Source organism: Halyomorpha halys, unplaced genomic scaffold (assembly GCF_000696795.3).
Source record: "Halyomorpha halys isolate HHAL.00 unplaced genomic scaffold, Hhal_1.1 Scaffold45.1, whole genome shotgun sequence".
Lineage (NCBI taxonomy): Eukaryota > Metazoa > Arthropoda > Insecta > Hemiptera > Pentatomidae > Halyomorpha > Halyomorpha halys.
In genome coordinates, this window is record NW_027113993.1 from 510,804 (window position 1) to 533,249 (window position 22,446).

Sequence of the window (22,446 nt, forward strand, 5' to 3'; positions counted from 1 at the left end):
TTATTTTACTTCTAAATATAATATTTCAATAAATAAAAAGAATATACTGACAATGTAAATTAACTTCTACAGGTCGTGCTTCACATTAGCCTTTGCATCCCTAATTTGTTGATTACCCGGAGTTTCATTCATTACTACATTTTTAGTTGGCCCCTCACCTCCAGATTCTTTTTTACCAGGAGGACCATACAGAATGGACATTTCACAATAAATAGATAAGTATTGCAGGTAACCTTAAAATACCAAAGGTAGTAAAAGTTAGTATTCAACATGATTTTTTCTTTTTTTTCCCATAATAAAGCTTCCACCAATTTATTATTTTTTCTGTTTTAGAGGGATCAGAAAAAAAAATTACTAACACCTTCTCCCCCTCTCCCCACACTTCTCTTCGACTTCTAACTGTTTTTCTTACTATTTTTATCATTATCTATTGTCTTTAATAATAATTGTTTTATTTCTCTCTTCTATGCGTAAATCAACATGAAGAGGCCCCTCACCTCTGGATTCTTTTACTAGTAGGACCATATAGAATGGACAATTCACAATAAACAGATAAGTATTGCATCCTAACCTTAAAATATCACACATAGAAAAAGGTAATACTCAACCTGATTTATGTTTTCCATACATAATGCTTTTCATCATAGAATGTATATTTTAGTTTTGCTTTTCAATGACCAACGACTAACTTTGAAACCACACTTCTCCTTCAGCACACTAGGAGCAGGTGACCCCTAGACTTTCATTTAAAATCCATGTATGGAGTAATTTTTTTTTTTTCCTGGTCCCTCTAAAAAAAAAAATAAAAAAGTAAATTAATAAGAGCATTACTGTGAAAAAGAAAAGTAATTCGTGTTGGGTCTTACCTTTCACAACCTTTGGTATTTTAAGGTTACCTGTTATGTTTAATGTTATATATGAGCTATCCATTCTAAAAAGGAGCTATTTTAAGTCCGGAGGTGAGGGGCCTCCTCGTGTTGTTGGAGTAAATCTGACAATTTTTCTGTATAAATCCATGGGCCCAGAACTTTTGCGCATGCTTGAAAGCTTAGAAAAAGGGCCACAGTTCACAGTTTTCAGTATTGTGTGGAACCAACTTCATAGTACTTGACAGTGGTTTTCCACAGCCATCTGTAAGTCCTTTAAGGCCAAAACTATTTGTGACCTACTATTTGCTCTTCTTTTTCCAGGATTGACCTCCAGTTCTCTCTTGGCCGTTTCCACCTTCTTCACTATCTTGTACCTCACTATATGTACAGAAGAGCTGATGAGGACGCGGAAAGTAAGATAATAAAAGCCCAACAAGTATTCTCACAACTTTGGCCAGTGAGATCTCAAGATCCACAGGGTGACAAAGGTTAACGTTGCAAACCTTCATAAATAAATGTCTCAGAAATATAGTGAGAGTGTGGTGGCTGAAAACTATTTCAAATGTCGTTTTGAAAAAAAGTTTTCGTATAAGTTGTAAGTTTGTACCATTATTATTCTTTACATAAGTTATTTCATCCATTATCTTATTTTTATTTTAGTATTTTATTTAGTTGTATTGTATAAATTAAACAATAGGAATTATTTTTAGTAATAATTTCAAAATGGTACAATTCTAGAATTTAAGCCATTGCAGGTTCGTTTTGAAAAAAAGTTTATTTGTCGTATAGGTTGTAAATTCTATCACTATTATTCTTTATATTAGTTATTTCATTCATTATCTTATTTTCATTTTTAGTATTTTATTTAGTTGTATTGTATAAATTAAACAATAGGATTTATTTTTAATAATAATTTCAAAACGGAACAATTCTAGAATTTAAGCCATTGCAGGCTTCACAATGCCCCAGTAATTAAATGTGTAATAAACAAATATTTCATTTTCTGTTCTACATTTTTGTATGCTCTCATCTGGTTGGACCACATTAGTTGTACTTACTAAATAAATTAATAAAAATTAACATTATTAGTTAAAATCAATTTTATTTTAAAAATAGTTTAGCTGTTTTCATAAAATCTTCATGAATTACCAATAATATTAAGTTTCAACATAGGATACCGGTTCAATACTCTAATAAGAGATTTGACACGGTCCTCGGCAAATCTAGTCCATGGCTGTTCACGAGAAACAAGACCATCCCCAACGATCCGGAGACCTGGAGGTTTGGGATCAGCGGGCCATGAAACATTGTTTTCCTCAGACTTACCACTTGACCATAATTCACTAGGTATACATGGTAGCTCAGTCAGTTTAGGTACCACTGTCCTAATCAAATCATCAAGGGTTTTTTTAATATTTTGAATGGCCTCATTTCTTTTCTCGATTTTCTTTTTTCTTTCTCTTTTCTCCAACACATCTATAGGTAGACAGGGGTAATCAGGGCTTTCAATCTGTTCCTCTCTAATTACTTTTAATGCCTGAAGTTTCAATTCTGTATTACTTGAAACAATATTTTTCTCTGTGAGAGTTGGACCTTTTTCTTGTATATATTTTTGTAGGAAATCGACCTAAGAATAAATTTAAACATAAATTTTTCTAGGACTATAAGAAAGTGCACATTAGTTATGTAAAATGAACAAAATTGAACATTTTAAAATAACTAAAACTTAACATACTTTATAATTAACTTAAATTTCAATAAACTAAAAATAAATCAATGATTCTTTATGTTTCATTGTTTATTAATCCATTTTATTTTAAACTATAGTGCAAAAGCTAAAAAATTGTGTCAGGGCTTGAAGTGATCTAAGAGCCCAGACTGAAAAATGTTTCAGCAGTACAAGATTAATAGAAATTCTTATGGGGGAGACCCCTTAAGGAAGTGAAAGATATACACCTCAGTTATCAATTTTATATTCTAGAAAATCTAAAATATGAAGAACTCACCAGCCAGAGTAGATGCTTGAGAATTATTATAAACAAAATCTTTTAAAAAAAGATGTTATATCATCTATTCTAAATTCAACTCAGAAGTATTAATGTATTTCTTAAGACTCCTGTCCATTTCCAACTATTCACTCAAAACTAACTAGAAGCTAACAGATGCCATAACATCCTGAATAAAATTACAAATCCACCATACTACTCCACATAAAGAAATTTCTAATGGGCTAAGAGATTAACATTTTAAAATCTTGAAGATCAACAAAGTTCGGGCCATACCCGGTTTTGAGAGCATTGTTGAGAAGTTTGAGGTATGAAAACTTTTTGACTTTTCTGCACCATTATATTCTGTAAAAATTACAAAAGAAAATCTTCAATACAGAGTACCTTTTAAAAGTAATTGTAGAGGAATACTAGGAAAAAACATGCAATAGAGCATAAGCAGTGTCAGTGGTAATATCAAGATGTGCTGAGATCAAGTTACACAATGAACCTCATTACACCTCAGGCAAAGCCATGCATCAGAACTCTGTGGAAAACCAAACAAACTTCAACCATTACAAACTCTAATCGACCACATCCTTAAAACAGAAAGATTTCAAGGAAGTAACTGCGGATTTGCATAAGCCATTTTCCTTAGTCTGTGCTAATGTCACATTACTTTGACACTCAAGTCTGTGTGAGCAGGTTTTTTATTTCATTTCTTTTTTCTCCTGTGGGTACATTTTTACAATAAATTTATATTTTGTGGTATAATAATTTATAAGTAATGAAAATAATTGATTTGTGATTTTTTGTTTAATAGTAAATGATTACTCAAAAACTATTTAAGGTAATTAAGTTCTAATTGCATCTTTGTAAAATATATAAAATTCCCATTAAAAATATAGTTTAGCTCAATTAAATATATTACAAGATACTTAGGACATGAACAAATAGTGAAAAGATTTATTTCATTTTTTTTACTGCCGTCTGATGTACTAAAGATAGTCCATTTCTAGAAAAACGTCTAAATATAATAAGCTTTAATTTTACAAAAATGAAGTTGAGGTTTCTCTCATAGGATTAGTATAGATTTGGCTCCAAAAATTTGGTATGGAAAATAAGTATTTTGTGAATAAAATTTATTAAATTGACTTTATTTCTTTATTGAATTCTATAAAATAACAGAAATAAAAAGATTTTTTTGTGAAATAAAATGAGACTGCGCTAAAAATAATATATGTAAATTAATCAAAACAATGCTGAAATTAACATAAAAATAAAATTAACAACGAATTAAAATGAATAAGGCTAAAATTTTTAAAAGAAGAAAATTATTTTTCCACTAAACATTTGTAAAAATATAAACATATAAAATAAAAATATTCTTATTATAAAACTTCTCAAAATTGCATCCTCTCTGGACAGAGTGTACTTCTTGTCCTATCTAAAACAGTATTTGTTGATAAATTAAAATTTCAAGTTAAATATTGAGCCAAACTAGCATTCTCAGACTGCTGTGAGCTGGACAACCATCCATCTGAAACTAGTTTCCAACTTAATCCACCAGATTTGTCAGCTGGATTTTAAAAAACCAGCTGAGAATTAAAACCACTGGCTATAAATACCAGTTGTATCAGGGACTTCCTCAACGTTCTCAACTACATTTATAATAGAAACAAAAGTACCTAAAATGTGTAACTGCTCAGATATAGTAGGGATTACAGGCACATAGGGGTATGCGCTGTTTACAAGTAAGCTTTAACTTAAATTAAATTAATAATGATATGCTGACTCTCTTATATTATAGCATTGGTATTTTTCCAATATAATTCCCAAACATGAGGATTTCAATGGTAACTGCTCTTAGTAAATATGGTTTTATCAGAATAAAGCACCTACTTAGGAAAATGGGCATAGGCTTGGGCAACTGACACCCGTCGAATGTGTCCTGTTTCATTCTTCCAGAAGTTAAGCCCTCAAAGTCCTCTGGAAAGAACCAGAAACCCTCAAGTGGTGATATACCCGTTTAAATGTTTTTCAGCCTGTTTGGGAGCCATTTAGCATACTCTCCTAGAGGGGCTAATAGATGGGAATAATAGCGGGACTGGAGAGGGAGATGGGTGTGGAAATCTCCATTACTCTTCAAGGAAAGATCGAGCAATAGGCTAAGCTGTTCCTTGATGGACAAAGAGATGAACTGCTTTGGCTGGACAGGACCTCTCAGGATAATTGCAGGAATCTATACAGGTCACTGCAGATTAAATAAACACATGTTTAACCTCAAGCTAACAGTCACCTTGGTGTAGATTCTGCAATGCTGAGGATGAGACAACCTATCACATTATTTGTTAGTGTGACTGTTTTGCAGGGGTGAGGTTCGCACTGTTCAGGGCAGATCGTGTGGTGGATCCCAAGCAGTGTGAGCTGATCAACCCCTTAACCTTATTAAGATTCTTGAAATCTACTAAACTTAAGCTCTAATGAGCTCACTGCAGTGCTGTAATGCTGATTGCAGCATTGGCGTGTTTGTAATTGGCGTGCAATTACCTTACTGGCTGCAGTGCTTTCGTGTCAAATTAAAAATAAAGAAAAAAAAAAGAAGCATAATCTCCTATTGGGGCTACTCAGCTTCCAAGGCATTGCTATTGGAAAATCCCTAGCTAAACATATATTGGCATATTCTCTGTTGGAGTAGGGAATGGGAGGCTCCTTAGATAGGAATGGGATAAAGTACGCAGAGCATTATTTCAGTACATGATATGTTTCTAAGACCTGGATATCTCTAAGATCTGGACCAGTCATCTATAATACCATAGTGATCAAGATAATAACCAATGTTAATAGAAGTTATAAACCTGGAAAAGATACTAAAAATTAATTGGCATTTTTAAAATAGTTAAGCTATAAAAAAATATTCTTAACATCAAAAGAAGTTATAAATCACAAAATAACTGACTAAATTTTTTATTATATTTTGAATTTAGACAAAACTTACTAATGCCAAAAAACCCAATTCCATACCAAATTTTTGGTTAATCAGGAACCTAATCTAGAGCAATCCCAAGGGAAATTTTAACTTTGTTCATACAAAATTAAAGGTTATTAAAAATTTATAAGTGGGAAATCTTTAATACGGAAGAAGTCTGAGAAAAATATTCATGATCAAAGTTTAATTTATATAAAAAATAAACAAAACATTATTGGTCTACTTCCCAACTCAGCTTACAACAGAATTAGTTAATTCAAACTATATTTTACTATGGGATTTTTAATTACTTTATGATGATGTAGTTGGAACTTAATTATCTATAGTTTTCAAGTGATTGCTTCTTATTCTGCCCAAAACAAAATATGTTAAAAAAAAAAAAATTAATATTTCCTATTATGAGCAAAATCGGACCATAATCTATACAAAGTCTTTTGTAGCTCTTGAGGTCTAATAGAACCTCTATAAATATTGTCAATTATTTATGGATCACTCTGGATATTTGACACACACAGTAAAATAAATAAGAGGAAAACAACTCACATTAGCTAGCGATTCAATCCGAGATTGTAAAATTTTATGTAACGATAAAAAGTATTCAGCATGCCCTGATTTTACTCTCAATGCATAATTTATTAGTTTTTGATACTGCTTTAATAATTCTCTAACTAGGTAGCACCATGAATACTGTTCAACGTGGACACATTCTTTCTCCTCTTCAAGTTTTTTATATTCTTGATCTTTTCTTTTAATTGTTTTAAGTAAATCACAAATTGTTTTACGATAGTTACGGGTCCTTGCTTGCAAAGAAACTTGGAACTCATCATTACAAGTTTCCTTTGTCTTCTCTAACTGAATGGCATGTTGATCAATCAATCTTGCTTCAAGCTCTTTTTTCTCCAACTCGCATTTTCTTTTAGCTTTTTTCAAAATTTTTATCCATTTCTTCTTTAAATTGCTGAAAAATATTATTTTGAGAAAAAATACCTGTTTAGTACTTCGCCTCTTTATTTATATTGAATAACTACAATTATAATCAACTAAATACATAAAGTATTAATGGTTATACTCTACTAAATGAATATAGCATAATTCAAACTTCAAGGGAAAAAGAAATCTTAAAATAGTAATCAAATGGTCTTTAAACTCTGATGCCACCTCGGGCATCGCATAACTTTCATTTACCACTCGACTTAGAGATTAAATTAATCCTTGTACATTTTAGAACATATTTCATTATATTACAGAGTATATTTTAAAGACCTGTTAGAGGGGAGAGACGTTAAGATGTGCATGACCCGGAACGATGCAGAGGAGGTTTGGGCTGAAGAGGACTATATCAGCAAAGAAGAACTCCAAGATGCTAACGGATAAACAAGACCAGCCAAAGCAGCTGGACTCATAGAAATTATTCTGGAAATGACTATGTTGATGGGCAGCAAAGGCCAAGAGATGTTCCTCCATTTTATTCCTTCTCAGTATGCCTGAAAAAGTCTACTCTAGAATTCTAGGAACAAGAGTGAGAAGAACAGTTAATTGCCAGCTAGGAGAAAAACAGAATGGCTTCAGGAATCAGAGGAACACGCAGGATCTCATCTTCACGATGAGACAATTAATAGAAAAGACTGCTGAGAAGGACAAAGAGCTCTCCATCTGCTTCGTGAATCTCAAGATGGCTTTTGATAGAATAAAGAAGGAAGACATAGAAAGGGTCTGAGTGGGTTATAGACCGAGGAGAAACCTTGGCTGTGCTGAGTTTCTGTAAAAAGATAAGGAATGTGATCAGAACCAGAAACCACATTTCAAAAGAATTTGAGACAACAATCGGTATCTGACAGGGCTGTAGCCTAAGTCCATTGCTTTTCATCATGGTTTTAGACTTGGCACTAAAGAGGGCCAAGCTGATAATGAGGAAATTCTAGCCAGGTCACAGAAACCTGTACCCTACCAAATTTTCCCTACAACCTCGTCTTACTAACTGCCAATGAATCAGACCTCAAACATAACATAAATGTCCTCCAAGAGGAACTATCTGCAATAAATATGAAGATTAATCCGGGGAAGACTGAATGCATGAGAGTTGGAAAGAAACCCCAAAGGATAATGAGGGTATTAGGGGTTGGAGGACAGAGACTAGAGCAGGTCGAGAGTTTTAAATATCTAGGAGCTCATCTCAATGAGAGTGGTTACATTGATGAGGAAGTGACCCAAAGAATCGGAGTGGCAGGGAAGATGTTTGGTATGATCAGACGGGGTCTCCAGGGAAGAAAAGAGGTGACAAAGCAGACCAAACTAGCTGTCTATAAATCGATCTTCCTTCCTATCCTATCCAACTCTTCAGAATCGTGGACCCTCACCTAAAAACAAAGGAGTCAGTTATAAGCCATGGAAATAAGATATCTGTGAAAAGTAGAAAGAAAGACACGGAGAGATAGGATACAGAACACTACCATACGGGCTAATCTTGACGTCAGATCAGCTGAGACCATTCTGGAGGAGCATAAAATAAGATGGTTCAGACATCTTCTTAGGATAGATCCAGATAGAACCACCAGGGCCCTGTTTCATAATGAAAGCTAATAGTATTAGTTAATAGTACAAGTGTAGAAATTAGTGTGGTAATAATACTAATACTTATTTTTTTCATGATAGGGAGGACTATTAGTGATATTACAGGAATTAAAAAATACTAAAATACAAGTTACTATTGTACAAGTCAGTGTAATTGTATTAAGTTAAATCGACAAGACTAATAGTATTAGTTTGTACTTTATTATGAAACAGGGCCCTGGAAGACTTATGAGACCAGCATGGAAGGGAAAAGACCCAGAGGAAGGCCTCGCATCTCCTGGGAACACAGTATAAGGGAGGCATTCAGGAAGCGTGGAATGTACTGGAGTAGAAGAGAGACATTTAGGCAGACTCTATAAGCCACACAGTGGTAGAAAAGGAAATGACATTTCAGAACAGCTGTCTCCAGAGTATTCTGAATAACAATGTTTCCACTCACTATAAATTTCATATGTAGCTAAGTGAAAGTAAAATCTGACTACAATCATATAGTTTATGATGCGTTTGTTAATTATTAAATTCTTTTGTATTTTATATTTATTCATTGTTAATTAATAATAATTGTTTATCATTGCTATTTTTAGTTCATCAAAGGTACTTAAAATTTATCGTTTAAGATTTGTTAGACTGTTTCAATGAGGAAGACTGAAGACTGATCACCCATTCGATATTAAAGAGCACTACGTTTACAGCACTAGTGCAATCAAAATCTCTAGAGCCACCTTTGAGAAAACAATGATATGATGTAAAGGTTCTGTAACATCCCAGGCATATACCAACCTTAAAAACAAAAAAGGAAGTGCAATATAGAGAAACTGACAACTAATATGGCTGAAGAAATAAAGATAGGTTACTCTTATTTCAAATTATTATTTTTTATAAAATATTGTTTCGAAGGGTCATAAACAATTTAGAAATTAAAATCCTTTAAAACTTCAAGTAAACCTGCAAAATCTTAATAATTTTACTACACTTGAACTGAATTAAACAAGCATAAAGATACATTAAATGATTAATAAAAAAAAAATCACAGATAGAAACAATTAAAAATAGATGATACGTTTTTAAAAAAATAATGTTGAAATGTAATTATTTTATTAAACATAGATATTGAAATTATAATAATGAAATAACAGTAATTATGGATAAGAAGAAAATACTTGACAAAAAAGAAATAGACAGATAGATAATTTAAGATAAGATTAGACATTTTTTTTTATTTTCAAAACTATATATGTTAATATAAAAATAAAAATTGGATAATAATTTTATGAATTAAATGATAAAAACATAAGTTGAAAATCAATTTAAAAAGTATGGTACATAAATTATTTGTGATTGTACAAATATTGAAAATGAGTGAACATGCTTGAAATGTAGGTTATTATGTTTTATAAACCAGACCAAAAAAGAATGAATTAACCAGATAGTTTAGAAGGCTACACAATGCTGAATTGAGGGAACTGTACCCTGTAAATATAATTCAGGTTATAGCATTGCAGCGAATAACATGGACAAGTAACAGGGCTTAGTAATGAACAGATCCTTAAAATTTCAGTTAACACTAAACCGACTGTTAATCGGCCAAGGGGTAAACCAAAGTGTAGGTGGGAGAATTGCATCAAAACTGATCTGGTAGATTTAGGTTTGGAAGGGCATCATTAGGTAGATGCATGCAACTAGCTATTGGTGGTATTAGTATTGAACCTGAGGGTTCACAAAAGCTTCATTATTATTATTATTATTAACATTTCTTACAATAGGTATTATAAGAAATGTTACAAATAATAAATATTATAAGAAATGTTTCAAATATGTTTAAAAAAAAAATTATATATAATATAAAACTACTTTAAAATAAATAAATTGTGACTGCAATGTAGTTCAAATGATTTTCCTTAATCATTTTGATTGATGTTTATATTAAAAATTAATCCCGCTAAATAATGAATAAAGTTGTTTGTAATAAATTTATTAATATTTATTAAATTTTAATAGATTATTATAATATTTTAATAATAAAGTTAATAGCTTTAATAAATTTATTATATTTTGTTGAAAAATATTATGTACAAGCAAGTGATATACTATTGAGTAGAAAAAAAATTAAAAGCTAAAGCTACCTATAAACTTTAACTACAAGAAGATATCAATAGAATAAGCATTTGGGCAAACAACAATAAACTTATGTTAAATACTGAAAATACTAAAGCTACCGTAAAAGGATCTCCCTCTCTCCTTAAATCTATCCCAGGACACCCCAACATTATCCTAAACAATACTCCTAAGTCATTCCATATGTCAGCCAAAAATCTTGGAGTCACTTTTGATCAAGCTCAATCCTGGAAACCATACATAGCCCAAATTTCTCGTCGAATCTTGGCAAACATGAAGCAATTCAATAGAATCCGTTATCTCCTTCCACTTAAAACCTGTCAATTCTTAGTTTCCTCTCTTTTTCCCCCACTTTGACTATAGCTCCCTGATACATGGTGGACTCTCGGGTAATTTCGGAGGTAAACTTAAACATCTATGAATATGAATAACACAATATGAACTGCGCAGTAAAATTTGTTTTGGGATCACCAGATACGCTCATAACCCAAACTACGCCGAGTTGAAGTGGCTCTATCCATCCTTTCAATGCCAGGATTTCCTGGCTTCCTTTCAATTCCAAAGAATTATTACTCTACAACACTCTTACCTATATCCAAGAAAACCTGCAATTCAAATCCTCAGTCCAATCCCGTACTACCAGGTCCCGTTTACCTTCCACCTCATTGAACTGCTGTGTTTGACAAAGTATTGTTTACCCGAGCTGCATTACAGGGAACTCAATTCTCTCTAATATGCATCCTGTACCAACCCTTCCCTTGTTTAAAACCCTTCTGTAACTATCTTTTGCTTCTCCAAACTAAAGCAATATTATAATATTGCAATAATAATTATATTATAGATAATATAAATCTTAAACACTATCATTCATAAATTGTAAATTTTTGTTTTTTATGTACTTAGACATTTTTTTTTTTTCGCTGTATCTAGAATTATTGCTATGCAATTTTAATATGAGTTATAATTAAGTGGGGCCACACTGTTTTTGGCAAATATATTGTAATACTACAATTAACTTTTAATTGTTACAGTAATAATCTTATAATTGTTCAAAAGGGACCTAGTTCCAGAATAATAAACTATTTTTCATTTCAAAAAATTAAAGCAAAAATAGAACAAAATAATTTTAAATCAAAAAATTTTAACTTAAGTAGTTTCATAGTCTTTTTTGTTTTTTGTCAACAATATGCTTTAAAATAGAGTATGTGATAGAGAAATTTAAATACTTCAGCACAAGTTTTGATTAGGTATAAAAATAATTTCTATAGCTATAGGTATCAAATTACTTCACTTTCTTCTTGAATTGTTCGTTTGCTTTATTAGCATCCCATGTTCTTTGAAAAGAGTTTAATTCTTGGTTGTACTCAATCCGCCTTTTAAGCATCAATTCCATTTCTTCAGCCATTGACTGGCGAAGGTATGACAAAGACGCTTGGATTTTTTCATCAGCTTTCCTACACAATGCTAGATCTCGATCTGCAATTACTGCCTAATATAAATTTAATAGGTTAAAAAAATACCAGAAATATTAATTTTCTAAGATAAGAAAAAAAAAAAAAACTCAATTAAGTTTTTGTAGAAATCTCAGATAAAAAAGAAAAAGTAGATTTGAGAACCATCAGTGTAAAAGAGGTAATATTAATATCTGACATAATTTTATATTATTAATGCATCCAAGTACAATAGGTGATGAGCTCCAGACTATCCCAGAGGTAATCAAGAGAGAAAAGAAAGGAAATGATTAGTAATGCAGTTTAATTTATTAATATTGTCTTAATTTATTTATTGACTGTTTCTGTGAAACAGAGAGTAGTATCTGTATACTGTATTCACAAACCAAGAGGGTTAGATTTGTAGACCTCTGAGGAAACTTTCTGAATAAGGTTTGAACTTGGTATGCTCTGCTTTATGAGGATAACTATATAGTAGCTATATAGCTAAAAGAGGAAAAAAGTAGCAACATTAAGGATGTTAGAAATCATCTGTAGCTACAAAAATTTACCTGTACAACAGCGGTTTCCAACTGGTGGTTTGTGGGAGGCTTATAGTCAGCCACAGGTGGGTTTGAAAACACACTGGCTACAAACTTATTCTCTTTCAAGACATTTAAGGATTTCATTTCATATTTATGGCGGTATTTTTCAAATGCAACTGTATTTGATTAGTCTTAAAATAAATTTCACAAAAAATTTTATACATACTTTATACTGCAGGTGAAGCTGTTGTTTGGCATATTGTAATCTGTTTCTGTAAATGTCTTCCATTTCTTTTCTTGTTTCATCGACCTTTTGAGCTAGAAGTTCTTCCATTTCTTTCCTGACTTCTTCTTCTTTTTTCTTAAGTGCTGCTTCAATTGCAGCCTTTCGTGTTCTTTCAAATTTTTTTTCCAAGTTTTCTCCAATTTCTAGAACAAAAAAAAAAATTAATTATTAAGACTAGAACTTTCCTCTACCTATTTATAAAGTTCCAATATTCACAAGGTTTTAGTTAAATTTATTCTGTGGACTGTGAGTATGTCACTGGAAATTGATGATTTGAATTAAACGATAAACTAAATCATATTGGACAATGGAAGGAAATAGATGATATAACTGCTCTTGACTTAAACAAAAAAATAACATCTTCTTTAAATAAATGAACCAATAAAAATAATTGTTTTTTTTTATATTCTTAATATAATAGCGACAACATGTTTCAATGACAACTCCATTTTAGATACATACAGGAGGCAGTTTCGCATGGAAACCGTACAATTTCTAAAAAAACTCCTCTTGTAAAGGGACACTATGCAATAGAAAAAAGTATTATATTTAGAGAATTATGTCCTATTAGATACATTTTTTTTTGTAAGCTACAGCTGCACTGTAAAATATAATTATTTATTTAGCCTTAAATTTGCCTATCCTATGAATAATAAAAAACTTTTATTTGAAAAAGGCAGAAGTTATACTTCAATTATAAATTATAATTTTTCAGTTGGCAGTTCAAAAGATTTATTTAGTACTTTATATTATTTATTCTTCTTCTGGAAAAGTAGCCCTTACATTAATTCTTCAATTTATTTTAACACCCACACAAAGTTTCAATCTATTTGCCCGGTACCCAGTTCAGTGTTCTACTTAAATTATATGATAGTATATGTTAAGCCATGTTCAAAGAACCTTTCATATTAAAATCCTGAATAATACTTTATAAGAACAGAAATTAGAAAAAATTGTGATAAAATATTCTTGAACTGTTTTAAATACACCATACAGTCATAACCTAATCTAAATTTCCTAAAGAAAAATGAAAGGTAGAGATGAAGGTAAGCGATATAAAACCAGTATCTCATCTGGACATGAGCTCCACTATTTAAATATAATTAGTTCCTAAAAGAATTCAAGGAAAAGTTTGTTCTGTTTCTATAATGTTATTTGAAACCAGAACATACAAAACTATGTTAAATTCAGAGAAAAAAAATATTAGTTTTAGTTTGAGGAGTACTAAACTAGAAATATCTAGCCCAAATGAATATAATTTTGACATCAATATGTTCAAAAAAGGATCTTTTAGAGCTGCCTATTGTAATTTAAGAAACCTATTAAAATAAAATAGTTATATTTTTTAACAATGCTGAGTGGTTTTATAACTAATTAGACTTCTGAACCACACATAACCCTCATTTGAAGGGCTAGGAAGGGAGAAGGTAAAAAGAACATGATAAGCCTTAATGATGCAAAAGAGCAACTTCTTACACTTCGAAAAATTCTGCAATTCTTATTTAATATTTTAAACAGTTCATATTCCATAATACTCTAGGCAAAAATATTGGAATGTAAATAAATTAAAAATCCAGTATTTCACACAAAACATTAGTTTTCTTCAAAATTCATTACTTTAAAGATCTCTTAGTTCCTAAAAAAAATCCATTAACCCCCTATTCTACCTCTTTCTTGTATTGCTCTTTTTCAATTTACTCTATGTTTGAAACTTTCTATGATTCTTTATTATCTAATCAGCAATTATGGATTATAACCCATTCATTGTTAAACTAACTAATTAAAAATCTTTCTATGAGGGTTGGGTCAAAAAACTAGATAAATATAAAGAACTACCAAACCAGTATACTTAATCTGCTAAACATCATAAAATTTCGCCTACTGGATTATACAAGCCTCTTTCATCTAAATGATGAGCATATTCAATTACTTGAAAAAAACAAGAATGTTACCTAATCGATAGAATGTAGATAGAAGAATATATACCACTGAATCGTCAAATCCCATCATCTTATTTGGTGGTGGTTTAGATCCTATATTTATTCAGTTCCATTTATAAAAATTCAATTGTATATTAAATAAGCACTTGTTTTGCTTTTTGTTTTTTTTTCTCTCTTATGTCTTTTTTTTATTGTTTTGTTTTTCTCCTTTGTGTGTTTAATGAATATAGTTCTTTTATACTTCAACATTAATACTCAAATAAAAATTCACAACGCCATTGTTGTACAGGTAATGTGTCTATTTATAGCATCAAATTGGTAAGATTAAAAATACACAACCCTCCCATAGGTGTACTATGTAAGGCTAAAAAGAAAGGAAAAAAAAATCTTATTCACAGGCATTCCCATGGCAAAATTACTGCTGTGTACCAACACAAGCTTTCACTATAGGTTTACAGTAATGTTCCTATGGGTTCTATGGTGACTCTACAAATCCTAAAACTTTCCTCACACTGGTAGTGAAATCAGTATGCTCAAACAAACACACTCTTTAGCTTATCATAATAATAAATATGCCATTGGGTTAATGGTGAAAGTGAAGTTACATTGAAAATAACAACACTATCATTTTTAGCACTAATCCGAGGATATGATACCTGGTAATTAACATATCTATTTTTTGTATGTGTCATATTAATTGCCTTCAAAAACCCATCAGTAACTTATCTCCACTCTTACTCCCCATTTATTATGGTTTATGAAGGACTCACTGATGAACTCCAGGGAAAATTAAATCATCTTATAAATTACTTTATAAGATTTATTTTTGAGGTTCTAAGAAGTACATATATCTTTGACTATTCTACTGAATTGAAGTGGTTTGATCTTTCTTTCTGCCAGCTATGTTTTCTTAGTTTTTTCCTATTCCTAACCATAGAAAATAATAAACCTTTCCATGTTCCTCTACCCACTCCTTTAACACCAGAACCCAACCATTCAGTATTTATACTCCATCATATATAACTATTCCTTTGATAAATCCTTTCTTGTTAGTATCTCCTTTAGGAATTCATTGCCTTTTTCTACCTTTAACAATATTTCCATAGCTTCTTTTAAAAATCAGCTATTTGTTCAGTCCCTTTAGATTTATATATAATCAATCTGATCGTAATAAATAGAATTACTTTAAATATTAAGGCTGTACAAACACAGGATGATAATCAATTATTTGTGTTCATGGTTTTTTTTTCTTTATGCACTTGGTTTCAGAATAAAGATTATTTTTTGTTCTTACGTAGCAAAAATTCTGCTAATGCGCCAATATGGAGCCAAGAGCCATCTTGTTCGCTTAGAGCAACTTTGTTGTTTGAACATAGCAATCTTCTTGTTCGTACTCGCACGAAGTTATCTTTAGTTTCCTTTGAAACTATATTTTGGTAAACGTAACTTTTGGAAATGTAATTTAAGACAGTGTGATCAGCAAGTGGGACGTAAAAACGATATCTGATTTGAGTTGAGCAGAATTTCATTTTGTTGAGCTTTAAGATTGATATACTGCTGGTGCGAGGAGCTGACATCGGTTAAATATTGTGAAAAGCAGTTTGATTTATGGGATAAAACTGTTATAGACTGGATTCATGACATGCGTGAATTATATATCTTGGATATGGAAAATAAATTAAACAAGGCGATAGGTGGACCAAATAGCATTGTGGAAATTGATGAAAGTTTGTTTACTAAACGTAAAAATAACTGTGGTCGAGTATTACCCGAATCGTGGGTGCTTTGAGGTATATGTAGAAGATCAAAAGATTCGTTTGTTGTCACTGCTCCTAATAGAACTGGATCTACCCTTCTTGATAAAATTATTGAAAACATTGCAGATGGTAGCACAATTTATTCTGACAGTTGGAAAGGTTACCAAACAAATAGAATAATAACAGAAGGATTCCTACATGCTAAAGTTAATCATAAATACAATTTTATTGATCCTGATACAGGAGTTCATACACCATCAGTTGAGAGAATGTGGGGTAGTGCTAAATGGAGGAACATTGAGACTGTTTTGAATCTATGTTAAATTCGGCCCATTTTACACCAAAATGTGATTGACTACTTTACATAAATAAAATGTTTTGATTTTTCATAATGTTTTTTATTCTATAATTTGTTGCAAAATCTTTTTGTGTAGATTGGCACATTAGCCGAATTTTTGCTGCGGTGGCGTTAATACGTAATTAACTTATTTTTCATCCATTAAATTGAAAATAAAAGCATAAAGTAAAATAAAGAAAAGACCATTTACCCAAAATGTTCTGATGGGTCATAGCTTGTACTTCCTGCCTAGGATATGGCTCAGTAAGAACCACTTTGCCCATCAGCTGATCACTGGGTGAAATCCACAACTGCTCTTTGGGCCCTTCCAGTTTCTTATCGTACCCCACCTTTGGTAAAACTGGTATATTATTTTCTAAAAGTTCCCTGCATATATATTCAATTATGAAAACATATTTACACATCGTTTGATCCCATCACTGGCTTGAGAGAAGAATATATCCGCAAGTTGGTAGCCAACTGACAGCCTAACCTCATCAATATCCGGCAACTGGTGGTTCTTCAAAAACTTTGCCTTCTTCAGGTAAGTACAGCCATCATCTGTAAGAAATCTGAAGTAGTAAAAGGAAGATCTTTTGCTGCTTGGAACGAATTCCTCTTATTACCTGCCCAAGCTTCTGTAGGCAAAAGGTGGTAATGTGTCGCAGTCATGTCTGTTTATAATAAAAAAAAAATGTATTCAACTAATTTAGGATTAAGAACTTTCTGATAATAAATTTACGAAACATATGTTCGAGATTTCATGTGGACGGTACTCTACACTTGAAGAGGGCTGGAACTTGGGATTTTTGCGAAGGGGCTCCCTATTTTTGGTTGCCTTCCTTTCCCAATAAAATTCAACATTTTTATTGCAGCATTTAAGGTAACACACTTCGCAATAAATATCATCATCTAATAATATTAACCCATTTTATTCACTGAATTAAGGTCAAAACAATCTCTCCCTAGTTCCGGTCATGCTTGGGTATTCTTTGTTGTGCTGAGTCATACTCAGGACACTACAGGCTACAAATCTTTTCCTAAAATTTACAATATATTCAAATAAATTTCCTGAGGACCATTGCATCCAACAACATTCAGAACGTGGGGTAACTCGACGTTGAGTCACCAATCCCTTTGTTCAAGAAAATCGAAAGTTGTGGTAGAGTATCCTTTTAATCCTTCTACACTTACTGGTGAAGTGAATCCTGCGATATAACAAATATTTTGGGGATAATTATGGTTTAGTATGTTTCAGAACGCACCTTATTCATTTACCACTTTTCATGTCTGTCTTTCCAATTTGGTTCGCAGTCATCGGGGGGCCAAATCTCCACAAAACGAAAAAAGCTAGTAAATCCGTCCACCCAATCAAAAGGCGAGGTGCCCTAATATCAGAATGCATTCAATAAGGTTAGGTTAGCTGAACAGGAGTTGATTTGATTGGAGGATAGGAATTGGTGTAGGGTGTGCATAATATATCCTATATATATTACATACTAGGGTATATTTTAGAGTATTCGCCTTCAGTCCCTCTCCAAGATAATTGTACTTCGAAGGGAATTCATCTATAGTCGGGTAAGGATCAACAACTTCTAAAGATATTCGTCCTCGGTTACGTCTACAGGTATTAAGGTTAGAATAACACAACAATTATTAACAATTACATAGTCGTAGAATTACCTAGTTCTCTAATATGTTAGTGTTCACCACTGTTTTTCTATTGCAGTGAATGAATCCATTTCGAAATAATTTTGATAGTTAGAAAAGTCATTGCATGTAAGAGACTGGCTTTTAGTGGATCAGAAAACTATCTTCTGGTCTTAATTTTTTAGTAGTTATTCATTTAAAAAATACAATAACGAATATAGAGATATAATACATAAGAAAATTCAAAATACTTAAAATTAATTAACACAAATTGGTAATAGGTTGTTTTAGATGGGGTTATAGAAGCTCTAGGAGTTCCCGACTGTAACGGCTCAAGCAGCAGTTCTTGAAAATTTGAGCTGAAAGTAGTAACAGGCTGCTACAAAGCTATACATTTTTTTTTTTTTTTGTCTATATTTTATTTTAAGGCTTCGGAATAGTGATTCCAGAACACTTTGTATTTTCGTCTATCTTTATGAATGACTGACATTAGGTGCATAGGCGTCTAATACCTCTGTTTTGAAACGAAATGGTAATGAGTTTTCTAGGATCATCGTGGTATAATTATAGACGTCTTTTGGGAGAGATAGGAAAGGCCTCAACCCTCCCAATAATTTGAAAAACCAGAAACTTAGGAAAGTTTTGATTCAAGAACCTATTTAATACTACTAAAGTTGTGGTCAGACTTAATTTAAAGAGGTTATTGTACAAAACATTATTTATGATTGCTACTTAAAGAGTTAGGTTTTCGAAAAGTGTTTGTAAAAAAAAGACCTCCAGTAAGTTGGAAAATTCGGTCAAAACTGTTGAGAAATTTTAGGTTTTGTTAACTCCATTCCTTCAATTGGTTTTTTGCAGCAATTTCCATGGGAGTGACATGTGATGTTAGCACCAAATTAAGAAAAAACAATCAGCCCAGAAGTTTTGGAGAAAAGCCTCAGACGGCTGCTGGAAGGATTTTTAAAATCTTTTTTGACTTAAACTTAAATCCTCAAATTTTGAACAAGGGCGATACTTTTTTTACTTTTAACATAACTTAAAAAATTAGCTGGAGTTTTGGAATTAATAGTGTCAATTTGTTGGATGATGTCTCTAATTTCTAGATTTAAAAGGAATTTTTTTTAAATTAAGCGTAAAATGAAAAATTTGTAGTGTAAGGAAAAGTGGATGGGGGTTGTGATTAAAAAAATATTGTTTTAATTACAATATTAACAATTTTATTTTGTTCCATATTTTTTTAATCACTTCCCCATCGAATTTTCCTCATACTAAATATTTTCCCATTTGGTGTTTAAAAATTTTAAAAATCCCTTTTCAATCTCAAAATTAGATAAACGTGTATTTCATTTTTTGGCTGACACAACAAAAATAGTTTTGTTATTATCTACTATGAGTATGCACTATATATAGATTTAATGAACACAATTGAAAGTTTGATATCAATTTATTTAAAATTAAGCTCTAACGTACATATATTTTTTTTTTGTTTACTACAAATCATTTAACGAAATTCTAAAAAATAAAACAAAACGTTCAACATACATTCAATATCATATCTTTGTTAATAATTAACCGATGTCTTTTTTTTTTTTTGTAATTGCAAACTTTTATTTATTGATAATATTACAATCTGCCACAAATTTGGGCAAGGGGTATTAGTGATAGTTATTGATTGTACACTTTCATACAAACAAAAATAAAATAAAATTAGTAAAAAAAGATAATTAAAGTAAAAAATACATAAAATCTCTATATGTATATAAGAAGGAAAATAAATAAATGAAATGAATATAATCAAACTATGTAAAATAAATTATATACAATCTCGACCTCGAGGATCCCCGAGCACACTCTCACCTCGTCACTGGTAGTGAGCCAATGGAGGCTGAGTAAGTGCGCTAAAGAACCGATATCAATGATTTTTATTCCTTTTTTTGTGGAGAAATTAATCCCCGATTTAAACAACAGTTTTTCCAGCACGATACCAAAAAATAAATACTGAAAAAAAAAATACGTAAATCGGTTGAACATTTTCGGAGATCTTACATAAGTAACAAACTTGTTACTAACATTTTCATTTATATTTATTAAGAGAACAGGTGTTATTAAAAATTGGCCACATCTTGCAAATACGATCGGACAAACTTGTCAGATTCAGGTTATTGTTTTCGTTGTTTAGGTAATTTCATTGCCTATTCTAGTGTTTCATATACTGTAAATGAAAAAATGTATGCATTTCAAGTTATGCGCCAGTAATGTTTAAATTAGATCATAACTTTTTTTTACTGGGTAAATCCAGAATATCAATATCTTGAACCTTACAAGGACTTAAAAAAAAAAAACAGCGTGTAAATCGGTTAAGAAATTTTGGAGACCTTGCTTAAGTAACAAACAAACAATACATTTTTATTTATATAGATTTAGGTAGCACGGATTATAAAGACGTATTTGCAACTTCCGAAATACTTTCCTGCTTCCTGCTCCACATCACTCCCTCTCGCAATATCAACGTATACAACCTTCCTTCCAGTCGACCCTGAATCGTATCCCGGTGCAGACAGTGGTCCACTGACCCTTATCAAGGTCGTATCCGTTCTCTACTTGCTCCATCAGATTATTTTTATAATCCAAATGATATTAATCTCAAATTTTCAATATTTATTTCCTTTCTGCTTCAGGTTCATATTCAGTTCTTGAAAAAATGTTTGACAGTAAAGTCGGTCTGTTTAACGATGCAGTTTGTATTTACATTAAATTTTTTAGTTTTTAATTACAAAATCTCCTATTGTAAATTTGTATTTATCCTCACTACTAAATGTAGGGAATCATCGTATCCATGCAGGAAATGAAAAAATTCAACAGAATTGAGAACTTAATCTCCCATTTTACGTTATAGATATCAAGGAACAAATGTGGCCAATGTCTATGGTCAAATTTGTGTTCGACTCTATTCGATCGATCCGTTAATCTGATTTCGATAAAATTTTCAGGGATTGTATGAGTAGATACTAAGTTGATCCCTCATCGATTGTATCTACTACTCTCGTATAGGTATGCGAAAACATATTTTCCTCGACACCCCTATATTTCGAAAACTGTACGTCCGATTTTGCCAAAATTTGGATAAAAGTTGGAGATTAGTGTATAATAATCGGCCCAGTAGCAATTGCACCAGATTTCGTCAAATAATATTTTTTTCGCTTTTTAGGAGCAGTATTTGGGAGAAACTTTTAGTTTAGAAGATTTTTAAGTTATTGCTAAAATTAATGATTTTATGATACATTTTCTATTGATTCAACTTTGAAGTGGACACGAGGCAAGGTCAATACAGTACCTGCAATACCGGCAATAGACGGGTTTTATTACAACTCTGTATGTAACCTCTTTTTTTTCTGAACTTTTGAAAATTTAGAAATGAAGCTTCGCAGATATTAGTTATGCTACTTCATTCAGTTCCTGTCGAATCCACTTAACTTTGCAATGGAAAAGTATATATGAAGTATTATCAAAGAGGGTGTAGTTCTGAAGCCATTTTATATCTGTATGTTTTCCGATCCAACATGCCCTGTGGGGGTAAATCTTCAAAAACTACGGAAAAAGATTTACAGGTTTTGACTTCGATGATTTGCGGGAATATCAAACAAAAGTAAAGTCATTTGAGAATTTGATTTCGCCTAAGAATTTAAATATCCTTGATCAGCCGTGGAAACTTAAATGTCTGCTATGACGACGAATTCTCATGATGACAAATTCTTACAGGAAATATAATTTTCTAATTTATTACTGTTCTTTCTGTTCATAAACGCATCTGATCCCTTCGTAATTCTCTCTGCCATTCCTCCCCTCTGTCATACAGGCCTGTCTTGTATATTGCGCTTTAGTACTGCACACCAGACCATAGCACACTTTACGCTATCAATTCAGGTTGTTCTCCTGAAAATCTCCAATCCTATATCAAAGCCCTCGAAGAAT

General features: G+C 31.6%; 1 protein-coding gene across 1 annotated transcript; it reads right to left on the reverse strand.

The window, feature by feature from the left end:
• Positions 1-1,951: 1,951 nt before the first annotated feature.
• LOC106689280 (uncharacterized protein C6orf163 homolog) lies at positions 1,952-17,597 on the reverse strand. The gene is made up of 7 exons (XM_014434177.2): positions 17,451-17,597; positions 17,246-17,385; positions 17,036-17,174; positions 12,731-12,933; positions 11,816-12,018; positions 6,387-6,801; positions 1,952-2,496 (listed from the first exon to the last, which is right to left on the reverse strand). Exons 1-7 carry the CDS (start codon positions 17,494-17,496, stop codon positions 2,008-2,010), a joined length of 1,635 nt encoding a protein of 544 aa, XP_014289663.1. The 5' UTR covers positions 17,497-17,597; the 3' UTR covers positions 1,952-2,007.
• Positions 17,598-22,446: the final 4,849 nt, after the last annotated feature.